The following is a 23777-nucleotide window of genomic DNA, read 5'->3' as shown; positions in this document are numbered from 1 at the left end:
TTGCTAGGTAATTCTTCTGGAGTGGACCAACGTCGCTTGAACGCCTCGGAAACCCTTCTAGCTTTTAAGGAAAACAAATCCTGCTAATTGCAAACGAGTCGCATTGCGAGTTAAACCCGCGCGCGTGTGTGTTGTCAATCTTCAACAAACTCCGTATTTTATTGTGAAGAGTAGCTTGGTTTGGCGCTTTTCATCACTTTGTCCAGCTTTACGACGCCGCGGATCGATACACATGAAACGTTAGCTCGCTGACCAACCCGACCGGAAGCGGCCTATTTGACGTAAAAGCCGGAGCCAACGACGACAAACCGTCGAGGCTATGAGGTTTTTTTTAGCTAGCTAAACGACCCCGGAGGAGGAGGAGGAGGAGAGGGGGACCGGTGAGGTCGCGTCGCCGCCTCGGGAGATGTCCGCCCCGCAGCCTCCGCAGCAGTCCCGCGGGGACTCGGCAGCATGCTAACGGAGCCAGCGGGCCGGGCTAGCTGATGCCGATGACTGGCTGTTTCCCGACGACTGGTCTTTCTGCAGGCGGGGCTCTGCTCCGAATGCCTCCGCCGCCGCCGTCGCGCGTGTTCTGTCGCTGTCCGTTCGACCTGCTGTCGTTGCCGCTGCCGCGCGTGCTCCACCCCGGCGGGGAGGCGCCATGGCCGGGAAGGTGAAGTGGGTGACGGATATCGAGAAATCAGTGCTCATCAACAACTTCGAGAAGAGGGAATGGGTCCAGGTCACAGAAAACGACGACTGGAATTTCTACTGGTGAGGTTGTTTTTTTTCACACATGATCCTCATCCCACGTGGCTCACTGAACACTGCATTAAAATCCAGTGCATGGTTCACACCTTTAGGGTCAGGGGCCCGTCCGTGGGGCCCCAAGATCATTTATAAAGATGTAAAAACAAATCGTCATCTTTTCTACGTACATGCATCTGAAACGTCACATTTTGGGTGCTCGGTTAGTATGCGATTGTATTAAAAACATAAAAGGTACATATGGAAAATGCAGGTGCACATTCATGCATTTCTTGGCTCCAGACACTTAATGTCACAAAAACGGTGAATTGTTTGTACCCACACGTAGGATGAGCATCCAGACCATCAGGAACGTGTTCAGCGTGGACACCGGCTACCGCCTGTCTGACGACCAGATGGTCAACCACTTCCCCAACCACTACGAGCTGACCAGGAAGGACCTGATGATCAAGAACATCAAACGCTACCGCAAGGAGCTGGAGAAGGAAGGCAGTCCGCTGGCGGAGAAGGACGAGAACGGGAAATACAACTACTTAGGTATCCATGAAGGGGGAGAGGGGTGTGGGTGGGGGGCGGCGATCTCAGACATTCGCACATTCTCGTCCCATACAAAGCGCTGCATGCTCACGCTTTTCTCCTGCATCTCATGCAGATTTTGTCCCTGTGACGTTCATGCTCCCCTCCGACTACAATCTCTTCGTGGAGGAGTACCGCAAGAACCCGTCCAGCACCTGGATCATGAAGCCCTGCGGGAAAGCTCAGGGCAAAGGCATCTTCCTCATCAACAAACTGTCCCAGATCAAGAAGTGGTCCAGAGACAGCCGCACCTCCACGTGAGTGACCGCGACAGATCAAAATAACCCAAGAGTCCAATTTGAGTCCTCAAAAGTGACATATTTTTTAGTGTAATTGCCCACGACGACCCGTGTGATCCACTTTATGAGCCTTGGTAAGCGGTTTGTGATTTATTTACGTTTCTCTCTGCGCTCAGTTTTGTCGCGGCGTCCAGTGGCAAGGAGGCCTACGTCATCTCCCTGTACATCGACAACCCCCTGCTGATAGGAGGGAAGAAGTTTGACCTGCGTCTCTACGTCCTGGTGACAACGTATCGGCCCCTGAAATGCTACATGTGAGCTCCGACTCTGTAGGGAGAAGCATTTTTATGTGGATTATTACCCCCGTTTTTATATATTGAATTATTGTCTCCACAAGACGGACGGTTACTTGTCGTGATACATTCATACTATTTCAGTGCAAAATCGCCATCACTTTACTCGCTTTGAATGTTTTATCTAATTGAACTATTGAATTGTGAAATAAATTTGCAACAAGTAGTTGATTTATTAATCAGCTGGAAACCAAATGAATCAGCAATTGAGACTTTTGGTTTCACCACTATTTTCTGGTGCCTTAAAAACAATTCATATTTGAATGAAGGCAATAATCTTTTGTGCTTCGATCCTCAGGTACAAGCTCGGCTTCTGTAGGTTCTGCACAGTGAAATACACACCCAGCACCAGTGAGCTGGACAACATGTTTGTTCACCTCACCAACGTGGCCATCCAAAAACACGGGGTGAGTCTGGCCCGCGTAGTGGGGGGGGGGTTGTTATTATAACGCCATCTTCTGAAGGGGAATTCTGTGAATTCCAAATCCCACTTTCATGAAGCAGCAGTGGGAGCAATATCCTGACTTTTTAAATTTTATCTCTAAAATCTCTTTTCTCATTTCCCATAATGACACTTGATGGTTGTTAGACCCGGTTGTTAAATGGTAATTACACTTGATGGTTGTTAAATGGTAATTACACTCTTTTCCCGGGATTGAGCCTCTAATTAAGGTCATATTACTTCTGCTGACTAGATGACTGACCCGTGATTCCTTGTTCCAACATGCCTCCATGCAAACACCCCCCCCCCCCCCCCCCCCCCCCCGTCTAAAATGTCACCAGCTGAGCTAGACCTTGTCCCTTTAACGCAGGACGACTACAACCACGTCCACGGGGGCAAGTGGACGGTCAGCAACTTCCGCTTGTACCTGGAGAGCACCCGAGGGAAGGAGGTGACGAGCCGCCTCTTCGACCAGATCCACTGGATCATGGTGCAGTCGCTGAAGGCCGTGGCTGTGAGTGCACACGGACACTTGTGGAAAATGTCACATAGCACCTGAAAGCAGGAAGTCTGACTAAAAGGAACTGAGTTGGATGGTCATGATATATATATATATATAATGTGTGTGTATATATATATACATGTAATGTGACTCTTTGTCTGCCCAGCTGAGCTCCAGTCCTTCTGTTAGTACTTTGTTCCTGTTGGGAGTCTTTCATTGCGTTTAAGCGGGCCGTCACTTTTAAACACACACCTGTCGAAACCACCTTTCCTTTTTTTATAGCGCGCTCAACTCGATGCGCGCTTCCTTTTTCTTATAAGTGATCCGACTCACTTCCCCTCACCGGCCTGGACTCGCAGGTCACTTTCACCCACAGCAACGTGGGTCATGTGCTCCTCCTAACTCGGCCTGTCTGTGTTCTCTCCCCCCAGCCTGTGATGAACAATGACAAACACTGTTTTGAGTGTTACGGGTATGACATCATTATCGATGACAAGCTCAAGCCGTGGCTTATCGAGGTGAGTCAAGTAACCCGAGGAGTTGTTACACGCACACATAAAACTTAATAAAAGAAAACCCTCTGATTGCAACACACTTAACATGGCAACATTTATTTCCCCCTGCAGTGTTAAGCAACGTTTAATGCCCCTGAGGTGGCTCTTTGTGTGCCTCTCAGTATTCAAATGTGTGCCGAAGGTGTGTCGTCAAACTGAGCATGAGTAACACAAGCTGTCTGCTGGCTTGTCTTTTAAATGTCCGTTGCTAACAGAAACCAATCCCGTCTGTTTTCGGAGGACGGGACGTTGATTGGAGGACAAAGGCGGTCTGAAAAAGAATACTTGTTCATCTGGCTTCTCCCTTTTGTCCGTGTCCCTGTCAGGTCAACGCCTCCCCCTCGCTGACCTCCAGCACGGCCAACGACCGCATCCTCAAGTACAACCTCATCAACGACACGCTCAACATCGTCGCGCCCAACGGGGACGTCCCAGACTGCCGCTGGAACCGCAGTCCGCCCCGAGAGGCTCTGGGCAACTACCAAGTCCTGTGAGTGGCGCCCACGTTCAGACCAGCCCCATTTCATCTGTTACAGGTTCCTATTAGGGTAATGAGGCTTTGTCATGCACTCTGATGGGACAGGGAGTAAGTCAGGATTTCTGATTTGACTCCGAGGTAGATAAAGTGTGGTTGGATTTTGCATAACGGGGGATTATAAATGTGATGGAGTCGCAAAGGGGGGATATTTGGTGAATGAATGAAAAGCTTTAAGTTTACAACAAAAGTACTTTGATATTCCCGTAATGGGAAAGGGCCGGATGTACAAGAAAAGAAACACAAATTCGTTCCAAGTAGCTTTTATTCAGTCGAATAAAACTTGTTTCCTGCCATCACGCAGATGGTTGTTACCTTATTAGGATTTCTTTTTTTTTTTAGAAGTTTTATCGTCAGTATATTTTAATATGCCGTTGATATTGGCAGTGAATTCGTTGCGTGAGTGCGTCCTCTTTGTTACACATCCGTAGGGCACCGGTTCAAATACTGTTGGTAGGAGCGGCTTTTAAGTCCGTAGCTTGTAACTGTTACACTTGAACAATGTGGTTTATACAAACTTGCAGCAACGGGGGATCTGAGAAAGTAACGTCAGTCGCCGGCTCTTTTTTATTAAAGATCCTCTACAGGAAAAGGGCCATTTCGCTACCGTCGCATTTGCCCGTTTTCGAGTGTGAACCTCCAGTTCGCCGTCACAAAAAATCATTGTATGTTCCTGTCTTTGTGATTTACAAAGCTGTAATTAAACTATCTAGAAGTAACACTGCTAATTACTTGATAAATCGGAGGGATTGTGTTAGTCTTTTCATTCACCTGAACATTTAAAAAAAAAAAAAAAAAAAACTCCTTCGAGCCGGATTTGAACCAGCGACCTAAGGATGTCTGCTGCTCCCTCTACAGTCCTCCGCTCTACCAACTGAGCTATCGAAGGGTCGGACTGTACTCACAGATAAGGCTGTTTGTAACCCCCACCTCCCCTCCCCGTGCGTCAAACAGGTACGACGAGGAGCTGCAGGCGCAGAGTGACCACGGCGAGCGGGACCTGCGGACCCGCTCGGGTCAGTCCCTGGGGTCAAAGGGCACCAAGGGGAGTGCGGGCGCCCGCCCCCCCGCCGCCACCTGGAAGTGAGGTGACCGGAGGCGACTCGCGATGACTTCCTGTACATTACGACAGGGTCCAACAGTGGGGAACAGGTGGATTTTTAACAAAAACAAACAAAAAACCCCTGCTCCCTCACACCACAGTTCACCGACCGCGTTCACAAGGGGGCGACAACACCGCTGCCGAGGTGGGGGGGGGTCAACAATGTGGGGTTTGAAGGCCGGGGGTTGGTCGCCGCTTGTGCGAATGAGTAACTACGGATGCAGACGTGAGAGGCAATTGTGAGAGAAAGATCGCAGTCGAATAGGATTAGATTCCAACGCGTTTGAGAAGGATTTGAACAGCTCGAACTGTGCATGATTACCGAGTTCTGACGCTTAAACCAGAGCCTCCCCCACACACACACAGGTGCTACCAAGAAGTTGATCTGTGAGATGAAGTGCTCTATTAAAAAGGAACAAGAGATATAACGAGTGCAAAGATATCATAAAGATATGATGTACTGATCGGTAGAGTTAACAGTCAATGTGTATAGACCACAGAATACAATTTAATAATGTTTTTTTATATATTTATTATCTGTATGCAGGTTGGTTCACTAAGTTCCATTGTGTTCAGTGCGAAACCCCTTTGTAAAACATTACTTAATTTTTGCTTGAATAAAATAAAAGGGATATGTTGCATCTTGAGTTAAAGCGCTTGACGTCATAACTTTAAAATCGTAAATACTTACTTGTCAGGAATGTGTGCAATGTTAGCTGTCGGACGTTTGTTTCCTGCCACTACTGAAATATTGAACGTTTTTTTGCCATTTGTAAAGCATGTATTACTCCAGTGGTGATTTTAAAGAAAAGAGAGGGTGCGATAATCTCACCCATCAATCAAGTCATAAATCCATTACGGTTATCTTAAAAATCACTCTTGTTTTACTTTGTCAATGGATGAAAGGAAGGTGCTAAAAGGTTTCCAGGGAATTCAACCGGTTCCTGATTAAATTAAATCAAGCTCTTGGTTGCCAAACGTTTTCTGGTCCCACGCTGATAAATTAATCAATTTGCCAATTCTTTATGCGAAAATAACAAATGTTAAATTCTGAACTCTGAAGTTCCTGGCTTTGGGTTTTCTTTATTTCTAGACTCTGCATGGCACACTCTGTTGACCTTGAAGGTTTGACCCTGCTGACCCAAGTCCTTGTTAATGTGGACACATTTATTGAGGGACTAGTTAAACTCTGAGGTGTCAAATGAGGAATAGCGCTGATGTGAGAACAGGTTTGCACTGCGGGTTTTGTTCGGTACGTGACGTTTTTCCGTTTTCAGCTTTGCAGTATTCAGATCGCTCTTCATGAGAAGTGCATTTATTCATTTCAGTTTGTGTCTACCTTTCAATAAAATCCATGTCGGTGCTGCTTTGACAATAAATATTGCTCATTTTAGAGCGACTAAACATGTTTTTGTGATTTCAGTGCCTTTAAATATTTTACAGAAAGGTCATTTTAAAGTGAATGAATTCCAGGTTAAAGAAAGTCTTTCTAACCGATCATCATTTAACTTCACATGGAGCAAAAATAGCATTTCAGGTAATATCTCTGTTCAGATTACAGAATTAGTTCATGGCTTCCGCATGACTAATGAGACGGTGTTTGAGGTGAGGGGGATTCATTTTGAGAATCATGAGAAAAGTTTATCTCTGTTTCTAAAAAGGCTCAAGCCTGAATATGTGTCATTACAATATCCTTGAGATACTATCACACGCGCAAACAAGTTTACACTACCACTTAAACTGGTGCCAACATGTGCCTCAGTTACTTTAATGTTTATATTATATGTGACATGAATAACCTCTGTACAAAAAATATTTTGCCATCATTTTTTTATTTTGAAAGCTTTTGGATTATTAGTACCAAGCATGCAGCCATAACTATTTAGGAATATGCATCACTAAAGGACAATTTCAATTGAAATGACAGGGGTCTAACGTTTGTAGAGTTGAAGAGATTATTATTATAAGAGACTATTTTTTTTGCTGACGGCCCCTATGGGTCTCTCTAGGGGACCCTGTAAGTCCCCATTCTCCATAACGGGAACCAGTGCCCAGGGTGCCTCAGGATAAAGTAACCAGAAAAACTTTTCGAGGGATGTGACGTCAGCCAGCCTCGCCTCTCCCTTAGTTTGCATGATCAAGTTAGCGAGTCTCAGATATCACCAGGGCGGAAGTTACGAGTGGAGGATAAAAGTTATGGGGGGAATACATTAATTGTCAAATTTAGGTTATATATGTTTTTGTAATTGTGTCTCTTAGTATACAAAACGCTCAGAAATATGTGGTTTATCTTTAATCATACTCCAGACTTTTTTCCTAGATTTGGGTCACTGATGCTTTTATTTGTTCAGTGTAGAGGTGAAACATCGTAAGTGATGCGCTGCTGTTCTTATTTTGAAAATATCGACCGGATGTTGCGTGACCGTGCTGCGGCTAACTGACGGATCGCGTCTGTCAGTCGGTCGATGCTGCGTTTGCCGCTGAGCAGAAATAAACGGACGAAAAGATTCGGAAATTGACACCCGCCAAGAGGATTAAACTCTCCCGTTGAACATAACCCGTCCACGGGAACAAACCGGCGCCAGGTAAGCTGAAACGAAGACTTTTATGTTGTACATGTGAACTTTTCTACCCAAAGTGATGGCGGCTAATTCGCCCACATTTGAAGCTAACGTTTGAGTGCTACCGTTAAAGTTACTTCCCCGACGGAAGGAGGTTGGGACTGCGGTCAAAGTTGTGTTTTATTTAGTGAAGGCTATACTAAAAGGAACACTTCGTGGTCTTCACTTGTGAATTAAACGTCAAGATACGACCTAAATATCCGTATCACCGTTGCAGTAACTCTGTTATCTCAAACTATCGAAAGTCCCAAACAGTTAACGTTACGTTAACAGTTAAATTAAGCTAGCGCCGTCATGGTTACGGAGCCGGGTTCATCCGTGTGACCCTCTAACATGTTGCCCTCGCCCGTGTAACTTTTCACAGGGAGAGACCAGCGTTTCATCCCCTGGGGTGAAGCAGGGCGGGGCGGGCGTCAGATAGATAACCCCTCTGGTCGTATCATCCTGTGTGCTGTGCACACAACATTACACAATGGTGTAATATCCCATTACAGTGAACACGACGTAGCCCCGAATGAGAGGAAGTGGATTGTCATGCAGAGTATTTAGACGTCTCCAGTGGCAGCAAGTAGGAGTGGAGGAGTTGTGTTTTCAAGGTAAAGCAGTAGTGAAAGCTCCGTGGTTCCTCTTTTTTTGTGGGTGGGGGGCGTCCATGTGGGCTGATTTATTCTGTCATAGCACCCGGCTAAACTTAGAGTGGGTGACCCAATTTAGGCTGAAGGCTCTGCTCTCCATTAGGAGGGATCAGTGAGTTTGTAAGAGTGAAAATCAACAGCCTAACTGAAAACCGGCTTCAAAAAATAATTGAATCTGCTGTTATTTTGATTACTTTCAAACGGAAATCACTGGTTTGGACACATTTTTTCATTCAAAGTGTGTCCAAACTATGGCTGCTACCGTATATAATATCAGTTGTATATAAATATCTAATTGAATATATTTTGGGAGTGATTGTCGGACAAACCAAGATATTTAAAGCGACGCTGTGGGTTCTGGCAAATTCTAATGACCAATATTCTGGCATTTTATAAAAAAAATGATCAGCAAATGCTTTGATAATGAAAACCGTCAGTTTCTTCCCTCAGTAACAAGTCTGGTCATTAAAAATACAGTAAAGCTATTTGAAATGATTTCCGTCTGGGAGAGAACTGCTAATGTGCACACTCACACGCACACAACACAGAAGACGACACCATAAAAGGTCACAGGGCAAGCAGATGACTTTTGTTCATGGAGCTTTCCTGAAAGGACTGCACCTTTTAAATGCATCACATGAGACAGCGACAGGGGCTTCCTCAGGAAAAAGGCCCGAATTTGCCCGTCGCTGACGGCAGGATCTCCCCTTCCATGTCATGTAATACTGAATTTCCCTCTATTATGTTCCTCTACGCGCTGCTGGCCTGTCCAGTGGAAAGCGCCTGAAAGTGTGGAACAAATGCCATTGTCCTCCCGACCTTGCACCACGTTTTTCATTTTGAGCAGCCCGACTGGTCTGTTATGACGAGGCTTACAGTCGACCTGGTGTCGGCATGCCGGCGGCTTCATTGTCGGCGCTCTCTATAAAAAAAAGAGTCGTCGAAAGGCTCCAACATCTGAAAGGGCGCTCTCCTGCTGGATCAGCCGCCCCGTGCAGCTGTTGAGCTCACATGAGGAAGGAGGGCAGAGGTGAATGACTGACGGGGAAAGAAAACTCAAGGTTGTGACCCGTGATTGCCATGGAAACTTTTGACCTTCACGTGTGTGTGTGTGTGTGTGTGTGTGTGTGTGTGTGTGTGTGTGTGTGTGTGTGTGTGTGTGTGTGTGTGTGTGTGTGTGTGTGTGTGTGTGTGTGTGTGTGTGTGTGTGTGTGTGTGTGTGTGTGTGTAAGTGTGTGAGACAAGAGGCAGAGAAGCGAAGGAACGTTGTATCCCCTTTTCTTCCACAGCCCACTTGGGATTTAGCGACGTCCTGCTGGGAAACTGTAATATTGAAGGGATAGACCAGCTCAGCTGCTCGCCCTGCCTTTGCGGTACTGCCGTTGCTTTATGCAACAAAGGAAGGAAATGGAAACTTAACCCCAAAAAAGCACTCCTGCTTAGAGAGGCAATTTTCATGTGGTTGGGGCATTGGCAAAGTATAGCACTACAGTAGTTGTTAAGCACACTGGTCATGTAATCTTGCTCCAATCCCTGCGATTGGTTGGTGTACGGATGATTGTGAGATGAGTGTTTTTGTGTCTTCTTTTGGTAAATCATTGCAAACAGTATGTCTCTGGGTTTTAAGGAATGCTGGTTGGACCAAAAAAAACATTTTGCGACTTATAATATATAACTAAATGGACTATTTGTTTGTATAAATATTTGAATATAACTTGAACTGCGAATGTCTTTATGCAATTGGCCACAATGAAAGACAAAAACAAAGTAACTGGGTCACATTCTCAGACATCCGGACGGTGTAAATTATTTTTTTAGTATTTAGTCATTCTCATTTAGACAACCTGTAAGCAGTGTTGCCTCTGATTTACGTTGTCATCATGGAGACCAGTAACCATAACTTGACATAACATAACATGAATCCACTTACTGTGCACACGTTTCCCCCCCACGGCGCCGGCTGATTCGGAGGCGGAACAAAAGGTCGAGATTGTGTGACATTATTCCGCCGATGTCCTTGCTATATTTTGTTGATAAGATTGAACCGCCTCAATCACAACCGTGTAAAAAAAGAAAACGCAACCTCCAACATCTTCTGAGTCAAATGTGTGAAAACTATACTGGAGTTTAAAGGTCTCTGTTGTCAGTATTGTGACATAATACCCCTCAGCTATGTGCCGTGTCACCCTGATTATGTTTTCCACTCATCATCTGAGGTCAGGTATGATGACCTGTCAGTCGTTTGTGTGTGTGTGTGTGTGTGTGTGTGTGTGTGTGTGTGTGTGTGTGTGTGTGTGTGTGTGTGTGTGCGTTCTCACCTCTGCTGGCAGTTGTTTCCACGGTTTTGGTGTGACGACCCCCAGAGAGAAACCTAAACACGGGGGGATACAAACAGCTCACTGATAGTCTGCGGGTGGTTTGTGGGAAACACACGGGGTCTATTGTGGTTGTTCATCTTCTTCTTCTTCATCCATCTCCAATGTTCCCTGCCTCACGTTGGTTGCGAAAGGTCGTTGACCTCTCATGTTGATTTTGAACAGCATCGTACAGGAAGCTTCCATATGCTTTTTAATAACACACAGAGGCCTCAGCTGGTCACATGACGCTGTCGCTCTGAATCATTGTTCAATAACTAATAAACCACTCATAATAAACTCTTTGGTTAACGACCTTTCGCAACCAACGTGAGGCAGGGAACATTGGAGATGGATGAAGAAGAAGAAGATGAACAACCACAATAGACCCCGTGTGTTTCCCACAAACCACCCGCAGACTATCAGTGAGCTGTTTGTATCCCCCCGTGTTTAGGTTTCTCTCTGGGGGTCGTCACACCAAAACCGTGGAAACAACTGCCAGCAGAGGTGAGAACGCACACACACACACACACACACACACACACTTTAAAGCGGCAAAGTCGGCCTCCATGCAAATTTGGATGCAAATGTGTGAAGTGAGTGGAACGAGCCAGTCTAAGCATGGGCGCGCTGAGGTATGCGTTCGTTCACTTCTATCTTAAGGCTCTTGTCGACAACCAAATTCCAGCAGGCTCAGTACATCTCCTTATCAGACCTCAGAGAATATCATTGTTGTGTTTGATTACGTAATCAGTAAGCCTTTAATCTAAGAGCCCCCGTTTAACTTTCTGCCGCCTCGATGAAATCATGCATGTGTTTTGCGGTGGTGGTTGGCAGCGCACAGTGTTCTCCGTTGGGCTGATAGATTAAGTGGACTTCAGACCTGGCCTTAGTCAACAGCATTGTTTACCGTTGTGGGTCAAGCTGCGTTCAATTGTTCAACACATTCCCCGCGTCCTGCAGAGCCAAGGGTGTCCAGACGGGGATTCCTGTTTGCTGTTGATTACATCAGGCCTGGGGGGGAAAAAGGAATTCCAAATACATTTCTTGGGACATGGAGAGTAATTTTCCATATAGATCTACAAGTGTGTCGTTATGTTTTGATTGTATATTTTTGCCAGTTAAGCCACTTGATTGAACAAAAGAACAAACATGTATTTCCAAGGACGATGAAACCTAAGGGGGGGGGTTGTGCTCTAGCGTCTGACGACATAACACTGGTTCCCATGTTGAGAGTAGATATTTGTGGCTCAATCCAAGTGTCCAGCACAGATTGGTGAATGAAGAATGTGGACAGCTGGTGGGGAAATGCCAGAGGGACAAGACTGGGCTGGACGGCTGACAAATAGACTCCCGTGTTCTTTCATTAGTGCATTAATATTGTCACGAATGCCTTGAGCGTTCTGAATAAGCACAAAACTCTGGAGTCTGGGGAGGGGTGTCATATAATAATATGACAAAAACAATATTACCCATATTATTCAATACGGCACTTGTGTGTGTGTGTGTATTTAGCTGTTCAACTGACCTGATTGCAAACTACAAACACATTAAAGCGAGGATTGTTCCCAAGCTAGCAGTGACCACAATGCTACCTCTGTCCATGTCCTGGGTCACTGACCACTGGCCAACACACACACACACACAGAGACACACACACACACACACACACACAGAGACACACACACACACACACACACAGAGACACACACACACACACACACACAGAGACACACACACACACACACACACACACACACCAGCCACCATCCTCTCGCTGTCGGCTCTACTGGAACAGTCCTTGTGTGTTTACACGCAGCACTAAAGTGCATTTTGTGTGATTGGACCACAAGGGGACCGTTCCAGATTAGATATAGTACTTCATTACATATTATTGATAAATGAATTAGTGTAAAAGACTATATTACTGAAAAAGAAAGGATGAAGGAGAGACTCTGCTTTAAAATAGCTTCTGCTCTACTTCTGCTCTAAGTTTATTTCATTCCACACAAGTAACCAGTCCATATCTTGGTCACAACCCTTTAAATAACCAGCATACGGGATCCTTATTATATCTGGTGTGTAAATAATGTGTAAATAATCAACATACCTCACAACTTGCTGTATTGCACAAGCACAGGATCTGCAACCAATGATTATTTCCATCAAGTCATTTATTCTGTGATTCTTCAAGCACCGCATTGATCATTTAATCAGAAGACCCACGAGCATCACTCTTAAATTAAAATCTTTCCCCATTATAGAAGTGGTTGCAATTTTCTGCAATTGAATAAAAGACGGGTAAAAATAAAATCCCATCTCGAGTCGTCACTTCAGATGCATTTTAGACGTGTTCTGACGTGTTCTGCAGTCCACTGCAGCTGTCTGAGCTGCCTTCAACCACACTATATATATATATATATATATATATATTGAAAGAGAGAGGGGAGAAGGCTGATGAGGAAGGAAGGAGAGGAAGAGGACGGAGGGGAGGAATAAAGGAGCCTGTTGAGTTTAAAGTGACGGCTGTGAGGAGAGACGAGGGGGGAGAGGAGAGTAACAGAGGACGGTCTGTGGTAGCCGTCTGAAGGAAACGGAAGCTGCCCACTGTGAGCTTCTTGACAATTTATTTTTCTATGTCACACACACACACATTTATAGTCTATCTTAGAAACCCACCTGCTGCTTAGATTATCAAAGCAGGTCACACACTTTAACTTCCATTTCCTTACTCCTCTGAAGCGTTTCTTGTCTTATGTGTTATTTGTCCTGCTATTAATGTCTGAGGAATGTTGTTGTGATATCGAGTTGGTGTTGTTCTTCGGCTGTTTCGTAGACCGAACAAGTGCATGACCGTGTTAAAAGGAGTTATCAAACGTTGCTGTATGGATGTAATAATTCAACGGTCTCTAATATTGGCTCACTCCGTGCTTTGTTTGAGACAATTATTTGACAATTGACAATATTTCTACTTGATAAATTACTAAAAACAGTAATTGTTAATCCATATTTACCTGAATTTTCCCTCTCCTTAATGTAAAAATAATTAGTCATATGATCGTTTTATTGCTTGGATCATCTGATGTAATAGTAGGCATTTATACCAATCAGAGCTAATGGGGGAGTTTAATCACTCTCACTCAATGAATCGTCTTGTTTCCCAGGTCCTTCTCACAGAGTGTTACTAAGGACAGCAGCGATGTCGGGCTCTTACGATGAATCCATGATCGACGTCTCCAGTGATAGTTTTTGGGAGGTGAGACACATTCATCAATTTACACTTTCTACCCCTAAATCCAGAACCAAAATAGCCCTTCTGTAGGGATTTTGAAAAACTGCTGTGTGAAATGACATCTCTCCATAGATACATAGTATAACCACATAACTGCGACGCTCCACTGTAAGACTACTTGTTCCAGCTCCCATTCAACCATCTTCTCGTTTTCTCTGTCAATTGTTGGTTTTCAGGTCGGCAACTACAAACGATCAGTGAAACGAGTGGACGATGGCAGTCGGCTCTGCACTGATCTGATGAGCTGTCTTCATGAGCGAGCGCGTATTGAAAAGTCCTACGCCCAGCAGCTGACCGAGTGGGGAAAGCGTTGGCGGCAACTCATAGAAAAGGGTAGAAATATATAAAAAACTCAAGCTTCACATGTGTATGTAGCAGTTTTAATCTTCAGAATTCAGCAGGAAAGAGTCCCTGTGCTTATAGTTACATTAGTATTAAGATATTAATGCATTGGACGCTGACTGGTGCGTAACTCCTCCCTCAGGCCCTCAGTACGGCACGTTGGAGCGGGCGTGGTCAGCTCTGTGCACGGAGGCGGAGAAGGTGAGCGAGCTCCACATGGAGGTGAAATCGGCCCTGATGGGAGAAGACTACGAGAAGCTGAAGAACTGGCAGAGAGACTCGTACCACAAACAGATGATCGGCGGCTACAAAGAGACCAAAGAGGCCGAGGACGGCTTCCGCAAGGCCCAGAAACCCTGGGCAAAGAAACTCAAAGAGGTGGGGCTTTCCATCTTCTCGGAAACTCACTAGATTTTAAAATAGTATGATGCGTGTCTGTGTATTATTATAATCAAGGAATAATTCAAAGTAATTCCCATCGAATGTGTTTTTGTCTGTAAACAGCCAAGCAGTTTACACAAGCTTATTTGTCAAGTCGCTGATTGCAGTCATGACTGTCGATTTGACCCTTCAGTTCACATGATTACACGTCGCTGACTATTGTGTTCCCTCCATGACTACCTGCTCACAAAACAACAACAGCAACGGTGCAGAACCGCAGTTGCACCCTCTGGATGTTGACTTAAGAAGCTAGTCAAGCATTAGCCGCCGTGGGCCACGGTGGCGGCTGGTAACCGTATCCTGTACGGGGAGGAAACACAGCGAGGGCGCCACTTCTTGGTTCAAAACCAGGTCAATGCATTTCCTACTGCCGCTTTCATTTCAGACGTCCGTCCGCTCCGCGCGAACACGTTCCTCTCCGTTGCGTGTGCAATGTCGACAGAAAGGGTGGCGACATCCTGGCCTTGTGATTGAGCAGCGACTGAACAATACAGTTTTGTGGCCCTCGCTTTTTTTATCGATTGACCGGATAGAGAGACCGGGAGGGGGGCAGAGTGGGAATTGGGCTAATTAACTAGTCTAGATAATGAGAAGCTGGCATGGGCAGTAAGTCAATAGTATCCACATCCATTGTAAATGGGATGCAGTATTTAACTCGTGGTCCTGTGTTTTGTTTGACACACAACGGCCAGCGCTATCGAGTCGGGCGGACCGGGTGCTCTCCTCCAATAATGCTCTCAGGGTCTTGCCAAGGTGGCTGCTGTGGTTACACAGGCCGAGACACTCTGCAGATGGAACCACAGCGGATGAGTTTGCATCCGTGATTCCGATCTGTTTGGAGGTGCAATATAAACAAAGTGATGTCGATGAGTGGTTACATGCATCAGACATCAACGTATCAGGCAGCGGTGTTTCCACGTCGCTCCCTCAGCATGAGCAGGTTTCTGTGGATGAAGAGTCCTTCGTTCATTTCAGCATTTTTGTGTCTGGAGCATCAAATAGCAAAGGCCGTTTCTAAGTGAGATATTAGTTGTAATGGTTCCTAAAATAATGAGCAACAACCTGCTCACAAAGAGAACATTAAGTGACATTAAACATTTACGTGGATGTGGAAGTTTTTTTTTTGGGAGGGGGGGGGACTGCTGTGCAACAAGGGCCGTGTCCCAAAAATGCTATTGTCAGGTTGAAAGGAAATACTTTTTAGTGACTTCTTCAATCTCAATCCCCGATTTTGTTTTTATAACTTCTACTTAAATCCCTCATTCAGATATCAAACTTAAATGATTTATTTACCCTTCACAGTTCCTCTGCTGTGAGTAACCTTAAAAGTATGGTGCTGCGGCCTGTACTTTCTTTTCTTCTTCAATCTACAGATGGAGACAATGAAAAAGTCTTACCACTCTGCCTGTAAAGAAGAGAAGCTGGCAGCCAGCAGGGAGGCCAACAGCAAACTGGAGAGCAACAACAACCCCGAAGCCCAAAAGAAGCTCCAGGAAAAGGTGGAGAAGTGTCAGCAGGAGGTGCAGAAGGTAAGGCTACTTTTTGGAACCAGCCGAGGTTGAGTGTGAAGAATGTGTTGTATCATCAAGCATTCATCTTTTTTGTGATGTTTGAATTGTCCCCTCATTCCTCTCCTCCTCCCAGACTAAAGAACGCTATCAGAAATCACTGGAGGAACTCGACAAGTTGACCCCTCAGTACATGGAGAACATGGAGCAGGTGTTTGAGCAGTGGCAGCAGTTTGAAGACACACGAATCTGCTTCTTCAGAGAGCTGCTGCTGGAGGTTAAACAGCACCTGGATCTCTCAACCAATCACAGGTCAGCACCAGGGCCGTCCCATCAGTCGCTGCTCTCCGATCATTCAATGTCTGAGTACATAAATGTAGCTGCTGCAGCTCATAAGCAAAGCTGTGAGAGATGCTTCTCACCAAGAAAGAAAATGTGCAATGTGGTCTCCATAGATTCCAGACAATCTACCAGACACTGGAGGACACGGTCTCTGCTGCCGACGCTGAGGACGACCTGAAGTGGTTCCGGTCCAATCACGGGCCTGGCATGCCGATGAACTGGCCCCAGTTTGAGGTATGTTACAGCCTCGATTTACATGAAGAAGAGAGCAGGAGGAACCACAAGGAAGGCTTAATGTTTGATAGAGAAATGGAGGCGAAACATCCTCTCCGAACATTTTTATGGGACTGATCCATAAACTACAGAAGGATCTTTGCTGTTATTGACTTGAAGACATTGTTTAATAAGATGGGGATCAATTAATTATAGTGCTTACATTCCTTTGAAGGCTATTCTCAAACAATGCTGTTGCTCTCCCAGGCGTCGCTGTAGGAAGCACCTGTAACGAGAGCAGTGGAAGTGGAATAGTACGTTCTTTTGAAAACATGGTATTGCAATGGATTTTTACAATGTTATACGCAGCCAAAGCCCGAGTTAAGTCCCAATGGCATTTCAGTCACTGAACTGTGCTGTTCGGCACCAGGGAGGAAATTTGCTTCATGGCATTTTCCCAACAGGAGGTGAAATAAGAACGAGAGGAAGTGAAAGCTTAATGCGCTTCCATTACTACAATGTATTGCTACTGCTATTGGAACAGAGCACCTTCTCCCACTGCCTTCATTCCCGGTTGGCTGGTTTTCCTTCTTTCGGTGGAAAGGAATAGGTATTTTCTGTGACGTGGTACGTGCACACACACGCAATAAAAAAGAAAAAAAAGTGACGTAACCGGTTAGACGGCTCCAACTGAGTAGATACACCAAATGTTCCACAGCCAACTGACTCTTTAGTACATGTCAGAGAAGCAATCCCTGAAATCATGTCACAAACTAACGTGTCTGCAGATGAAGGTTTACACCCCACAGCTTTAGGATTAGACGGTGTTGTCCACATTAACCCTTTTCCCACGCCTGCCTCCCTTTCCTCTCGTCTGACAGAATGTGGACTGCTCCCATCCTCGCTCCTTTAGAAGAAGGTCCATTGTAGTGAGTTTTTTTTTTTTTTCCAAACACTAATGGGGAGAGATTTTATTTATTTATTTTTTTTTCAAAAAACACGCTCCTTAATCCTTCTGTCTGTCTGTGTGTGTTTGAGGTGGTTGTGTTTCTATCAAGTTCGAAAGTATTTAAAGACACAGCGCACACTTGTACATGCAGACACCACATGGCAGTCCACAGCATTGTCCCCATGTCCACAGCAATGTCCCCACCAAAGTACATCGTCATATGCTCCTCTGCTCCCTTCACCTCATAACAACGGGATGTTTACATACATTCTCCTGGAAGTCGGAACTATAACATTTTAGCTCAGACTCTTTTCTGTCTAACCTTTGAACTTTGACCTGTCTGTGGCCCATCCAGTCTTCATTCTGTCCATGTGAACCCTGCAGTACGTCCCATGATGCCATCATGGCGGAGGAATGTCACAGATGTCTCAGGGAACATGAGCCAGACAGGAAGACCTCTGACCTTTAAAGGTTTCAGAAGCCTGAGGACGTGTCTTGATTTATCCTGGAAAGTTCTGCGATCTGTGGGCAGAAAAATCCAACTGTATGTGTATTAAAACCAATTTATTTTTCTGTTACTGCGTTGCTCTCCCTGGTCAGCCTCTGGTGGAGGGCAGACTCCTCTGTGCCGTTTCTTTCACAGGTGATGGATTCTGTCCATGGTTGTGCCTCTCATCTTATCAGGCCTACACTGTGCTGTATAAACACTCATCACGCATGAACAGTTTAACAATCCTGAGTCCGTGTCACGGCCTGGGAAATGTTTCACAGATTCTTGGACTGTTTTGAAGTGTGTGTGTGTGTGTGCAGTGCTGTGTAGATGCAGGTGACTTAATCTACCAATTTCTCTTAAGTCACGTTTTAAACTAAACTCATGGCCTCTTACACTGTAACACTTGGGTCTAATGTAATGTGTGTGTGTGTGTGTGTGTGTGTGTACCAGGACTGGTCCATAGACCTGAACCGAACCCTCAGCAAGCGAGAAAAGAAAAAGCCATCCGACGGCGTCACACTGACGGGCATCAGTCAAAGTGGGTCAGACCAGCCTGTTCAGCCTGTCAAGACCAGCAGCAGGTAGATCTCTCATCAGATATGTCTGTCTCTAACAAACGCACAGTTAAATGAGCAGATGTTCATAATGCTCACTCTCACACACACACACAAGTACATTCCCTTACTCTCTGTGTGTGTCTCATCCAAACTCGCCACATCAGAGGTAATCAACCGCACCACACATGGCGTTTTCCTCGTTAGGAATGCTCGTGAATCGGTACGTTAAGGAAACTCTGGGAGTGACGTCCGTGTGTACAGACGTTTCTGTGGCAACTGTCAACAGTTTGTTGGGAAAGAATCCGTCCCCGCGAGACTCTAGTCGGCTGGTACATAGCTTGACAGCGAGCCAAAAGAGTAATGCGGAAACACATCACACACGCGGACACCTTTTATGGCATGAATGTTACCGGGGAGTTTCAGGAGTTCAGGAAAAAAACCACCTGCGCCTGAACTGAAGAAAGTTCAATGAAATCTAATGTTTTCATTATTAATTCAAGAATTCCAAAGAATACGCGGCTTCCAGCTTCCAGCCCCTCTGGGTTTGATTGGCAGTTTTTAATAGCATGATGTAATCTCTTTAAAACGCGATAAGATAAGAACTCAGTTGTCCCTCAGTTGTGGCAACCGCACCAAGGACATAAAAGGGATTCATTGAAACGACAACAAACATCTGATTAGATAATAAAAAGCTTCTCATGCATCTAACACGACCACGGGAAAAAGAAAATAAGCAAAGTTTTGCACAGACGAGCAAGTTGCTAGGAGAGTTGAATCTATCGTTCTTATTTTGAAGCAAGCTTAGTGGTGACTATCCTGTCCTGTATTTTGGCGACCGTCCCCTTGTTTGGACCTCGGTAGGAAGTAATGTGTGTGTGCAGAGTTCATGAGAGCACCGAGGAGCGCGTAGAGGAGTCAACTGAGGGAATGTCAGGCACGGAAAGCATTTGACCCCTGGACTTGGGGCCTGTTGAGCGACCCTCCCCCATCCAGCATTTACACGAACACACATCCTTGTGTGTTTTGACTGGTGGGTTTTATCCGCCCACAACGTCTGGGTATCTTTCTAAAGTCAACGAGCACAGAGGGTCAAACACAGGCTCCTCTTGATTAAAAGCAGTTCCTGACTTTGCAAAGAAAGGCGTTCACACTTCTCAGCTTCACACTGTCTCGGGAGGACCGACAGCCACAGCCGCTCACGGCCCGGTAGTTCGGTAAACAGGGAGTAGCAACATTCTTGTGTTTCCTCCGACGCAGGTGGAGGACTGTTGAATGGTTTCTTCCTCGATGCGGATGGGGACAAAAGGAGGAAGTAAACAGCCGTCATGTTGCTTCTTGAGAGAGATGTAGCACCCAGGCCAACCAGAGCTCTCCTGTCAAGTGTTTGTGTGCGTCATGTGTCGCTAACAAAGTGCCTTCTCGATGTTTTCTATGGCTTTGCCGTAATTATGATTTTGTTTAACTTCGTGTAAGCAGCGGCCGTCAAGTCAGAACGAGTCGAGCTGTCGTCAAGCCGTCTTCTGCTTCTGTGTTTTGGTCTCAAACACGGTGGTGGTGTTGACTGATGTTTCCCAGGTTCATTATGACGTCGAAAAACAATAATTACCGGCTCGTCTATCCAGAGAAACGAAGCACTTGTTAGCCGGGTATGCTAACACTTGCCGCGTACATTTCGGTCCATCACCAGGTTGTGTGTGTGTGTGTGTGTATGTGTCTCCCAGTCTGTCTGTGTGCGTGTGCAATGCAACAACCGATCTCTCACTGTGTCCTATGATGTCAGCCTGACTGTGCCCACTAACACGGCGCCAGTGGGCTCAAACCCCTTTGACGATGGAGGAGAAGAAGAAGAAGAGGAGGAGGAGGAGGAGCGGCAGCAACAGGAGGAGGAGAAGACGGCCGTGGAGAAGCCGACCACAGTCAACCACATCAGTGTGAATAAAGAGGAAATAAAAACGTTGGTGAACAGAGGGGAAACACTCCGCCCCCTCCCCTCTTTTGTTTCTCTCTTTGTGTCATGGATCGCCGATCGAGCCGAGTCTCGTCTCCTCTCCGCGCCATTTCTTCGTCTTTACTCAGGCGGTCCTTACTTTGATCCCTTTCCTCCTCACGTGCCTCTCTCCTCCTGCAGGTGGCAGTTTGTTGTGTTGCTCTGCATGGTCGCTGGCACACAAAGCCGAAATGTGTCTGTCCCTCACTTCTCGCAAGAACATTGGATGTCATGTGCATCACAATCGCCAAATACTCTATATACGTGCTGGTGTGTGTTTTATTTGTTTTTCATCTCATAACTCTGTGGGAGCCGAGTTCTTTCTGGTGTTTAGGTGGCTCCCTCTGTTGGCCGTTTGGGTTAAACTCCAATCACACATTCACTCCACTGATTTGTCTTGCTTGGTCTTGTGTTGCCGTGTTTTTCTCACTTGAAGCTGTTGATCTTAAAAGTGGCATCAAAGTGTCGTTGTCATGCTGCCTGAACCAAACGCTTGCTTTGTAGCATTGATGCAAAAGTCAGCGTCATCTGCACTTATTTTATTACATAGGAGGATGTTTTCAGGATGAATCACAAAGCTGGATTTTTCAATGCACTTTTGGCTTATTTTTTGTTTGTTTGACTTAACTTTTCTCCATGTTATGTTTTATTTTTATTTTCTCGCCGCCTTTCTAACTTTTAAATTTTGCTCCCTGCTTTCGTCTGGCATGCTGAATCATCCCGCCGACGCGTACGGCCCTGAGAAGAACACTAAAGCACGTTTTCTAAGTGGCCTCTTTTGTGCGTCCGTCCAGTGCGAGCAGCGTGGAGAAGACTACCGAATGGTCCGACGAAGACACGGGCGGTAACCCGTTCTCCTCCAACGGCGACGGTAATCCGTTCGAAGACGAGCCGGCTTCTCCGGGCGTATCTGTGGCTGTCAGAGCGCTCTATGACTACGATGGGCAGGAGCAGGACGAGCTGACCTTCAAAGCGGGTACGTGGCGGGAAAGACTATGGATGCATTTAGAGACCTCAAAAGTATTTTGCATCCCTGTAGGTTTTTTCGTTTTGCGATACAGATATTCATCCTTTCCTCCTCCTTCCTTTTTCCTCCAGGGGAGGAATTTACCAAAGTCGGAGAAGAAGACGATCAGGGTTGGTGCAAAGGCCGGCTTAAGAGTGGACAAACGGGCCTCTACCCTGCTAACTACGTGGAAGACATCCAGTAATACATGTATCACGAAAGAATAAATGTGAAGAAAGAGAAGAGTGGTCTGTTGGGAATCGACAGTGCGTCTGGAAACCGGGACTCTTCTGCCTTATTTTGAACCCTTTTGTCTCCCTGTCGGTGAAGACGGGACTGTTGTCGGAGAGAAGCGGCAGATTATTAAAGGACCACTTGAGATGTTGCTTTTCACAGATCGACAGGCTTCAGATGGAAGTCTGCAACAAGCGTCCACACGATTCCAGGCCGAGAAGATCACACAACTATTGCTGTCACTGTAAGATCTCTTGTGTTACTTAGATCCCATTTACGCTGTTACAAAAATAATAGCCTTTCAAGTGTATATTAGATAAAAATAAATGTATGCGTGAATATGCATTTATATATATTGTGTAAACAAAACACTGGGACGGCACTCTGACAAATCGTCTTGCGATGTTACATGCAGCCTTAATATGCGAGCCACTCTGGATTGTTTAAGGGAGAGGACCCTTTTTATAACATAATTATCTATTCTAGGTTTGAACCCATTTCCGCCAGCTAGAATCCAGTCCATAACTGTTAACTCGTTTGTGATTTTCTTTCTTTGACAAAGTAGGCCCATTTGAGACTAGAGTGACAGGTTTAACCTGATTTTTAAAATGTGTGCTCAAATTGTTCATTCCTTTTTGGGTTCAGTATTTTCCATTCAGTTGATTAGCTGTTCTAGTCATAAGGAATAATCAAATTAATTGGAGATTAATGATTGATGTTTTTATTGAGTTCACAGTGGTTTGGTTCCTGTAGTCATTGCAATTAAATGTACATTCACTGATTGTATTTTGCCAATTTTAATTGTTCAGTTCTGCAGATGTTAGTTTTTTTTCTTGTACTGATCCATTAACCCCCTGAACAAACCCTTCTGAAGCCACACACGCGCGCGCGCACACACACACACACACACACACACACCTCATCCAACAATGACAGTTTTTCACAAACGTTTATCTCACTTGAATCTCCATGTTATAATTTATCTCACTTCAGGCTAAACTTATAAGCTATCAGAGTATTGTAGTGTTTTGGGGGGGCGGTGGGGGGAGTATATTACAATTTATTGCAATAAACCACAGCAGAGTACGGTATTACATACTCGCATGTAAATAGCCTGGATGAATAATATTAGAAAAAATTAAGCATTGATATCAGACGATATGTAGTTTGAAATTGATTGTTAATTTATGATGCCGCAAGTGCTTTTGTTCTACTCTTGTTAAAATTCTGTGACTGAGAATCAGTTTGTATGGAAATTATATTTTATGGCAAATATCCCTTTAATCTGTAACTATGCTATATTTGTAAATAGAATTATTTTTCCTGTCACAGAGGGACATATAAATTGAATTTATCAGCAAGTATGTGAATAATTGTTAATTTTCCCGTTCGTAGCTTCAATAAGAATGGATCTACCTGATTTAATTACCGGATTACCTACATATGTTTTAATCATCAAGTATTTTATTTAGGCTTGTGTTTTTGCAGAGATGAACTGCAGGCTTTTCATTTGTAGACTCCAAATTATTTTCCCAGTGCATTGAGAAAGTCATTGAAAGAATGCTATTTGATTCCTTTAACTGCAGCACAAGAGGAAGATGAATTATTATTAATGTTCAGAAGGAAGACATTTGCTATGTTTTCAGGCATGCTGACGTCAAAACGCAGCGGCAGCTGTACTTGCACAGTGAGGTTTGTAAATGTTGTCCCACAACATAATAAATGAATTTATTGGAAAAAAATATATTGC

General features: G+C 45.1%; 2 protein-coding genes and 1 non-coding gene across 8 annotated transcripts; 2 read left to right on the top strand and 1 right to left on the bottom strand.

The window, feature by feature from the left end:
- Nucleotides 1–11: 11 nt before the first annotated feature.
- On the top strand, nt 12–6457 carry ttll1 (tubulin tyrosine ligase-like family, member 1). The gene is made up of 9 exons (XM_040174124.2): nt 12–756; nt 1079–1287; nt 1403–1583; nt 1742–1879; nt 2217–2325; nt 2731–2874; nt 3294–3380; nt 3743–3906; nt 4906–6457. The coding sequence occupies exons 1-9, from the start codon at nt 644–646 to the stop codon at nt 5036–5038; spliced, it is 1278 nt and encodes a 425-aa protein (XP_040030058.1). The 5' UTR covers nt 12–643; the 3' UTR covers nt 5039–6457.
- trnay-gua (transfer RNA tyrosine (anticodon GUA)) lies at nt 4754–4840 on the bottom strand. Its single transcript is given in 2 exon segments — nt 4754–4789; nt 4804–4840. It is a non-coding gene; the product is annotated as a tRNA-Tyr (tRNA).
- Nucleotides 6458–7207: 750 nt separating the features above from the next.
- pacsin2 (protein kinase C and casein kinase substrate in neurons 2) lies at nt 7208–23769 on the top strand. Of its 6 annotated transcripts, XM_040173083.2 has the most exons (12): nt 7208–7638; nt 13828–13919; nt 14132–14288; nt 14440–14675; nt 16112–16267; nt 16383–16558; nt 16702–16822; nt 17683–17730; nt 18694–18824; nt 20581–20754; nt 21582–21763; nt 21886–23769. In XM_040173083.2, exons 2-12 carry the CDS (start codon nt 13863–13865, stop codon nt 21996–21998), a joined length of 1551 nt encoding a protein of 516 aa, XP_040029017.1. In that variant the 5' UTR covers nt 7208–7638; nt 13828–13862; the 3' UTR covers nt 21999–23769. The 6 variants fall into 6 exon arrangements, with proteins under 6 accessions (XP_040029017.1, XP_077956504.1, XP_040029019.1 ...); XM_078100378.1 differs by lacking the exon at nt 17683–17730; XM_040173085.2 differs by lacking the exon at nt 20581–20754.
- The last annotated feature ends 8 nt before the right edge of the window (nt 23770–23777 follow it).

The sequence above is a fragment of the Gasterosteus aculeatus genome, chromosome 4 (assembly GCF_964276395.1).
Source record: "Gasterosteus aculeatus chromosome 4, fGasAcu3.hap1.1, whole genome shotgun sequence".
NCBI classification, from domain to species: Eukaryota; Metazoa; Chordata; class Actinopteri; order Perciformes; family Gasterosteidae; genus Gasterosteus; species Gasterosteus aculeatus.
The sequence above is the reverse complement of the archived record's forward strand: the minus strand, read 5'-3'. Positions and strand labels throughout refer to the sequence as shown.

What these genes read in the sequence shown, in the direction of transcription:
- ttll1 (XM_040174124.2), top strand. Translation starts at nt 644, where the DNA reads ATGGCCGGGAAGGTGAAGTGGGTGACGGATATCGAGAAATCAGTGCTC. An exon ending in AGAGACAGCCGCACCTCCAC is followed by an intron (nt 1,584 to 1,741) that starts GTGAGTGACCGC and finishes CTCTGCGCTCAG; the next exon opens with TTTTGTCGCGGCGTCCAGTG. An exon ending in CGGCCCCTGAAATGCTACAT is followed by an intron (nt 1,880 to 2,216) that starts GTGAGCTCCGAC and finishes TTCGATCCTCAG; the next exon opens with GTACAAGCTCGGCTTCTGTA.
- pacsin2 (XM_040173082.2), top strand. Translation starts at nt 13,863, where the DNA reads ATGTCGGGCTCTTACGATGAATCCATGATCGACGTCTCCAGTGATAGT. An exon ending in CCAGTGATAGTTTTTGGGAG is followed by an intron (nt 13,920 to 14,131) that starts GTGAGACACATT and finishes GTTGGTTTTCAG; the next exon opens with GTCGGCAACTACAAACGATC. An exon ending in GCGGCAACTCATAGAAAAGG is followed by an intron (nt 14,289 to 14,439) that starts GTAGAAATATAT and finishes CTCCTCCCTCAG; the next exon opens with GCCCTCAGTACGGCACGTTG.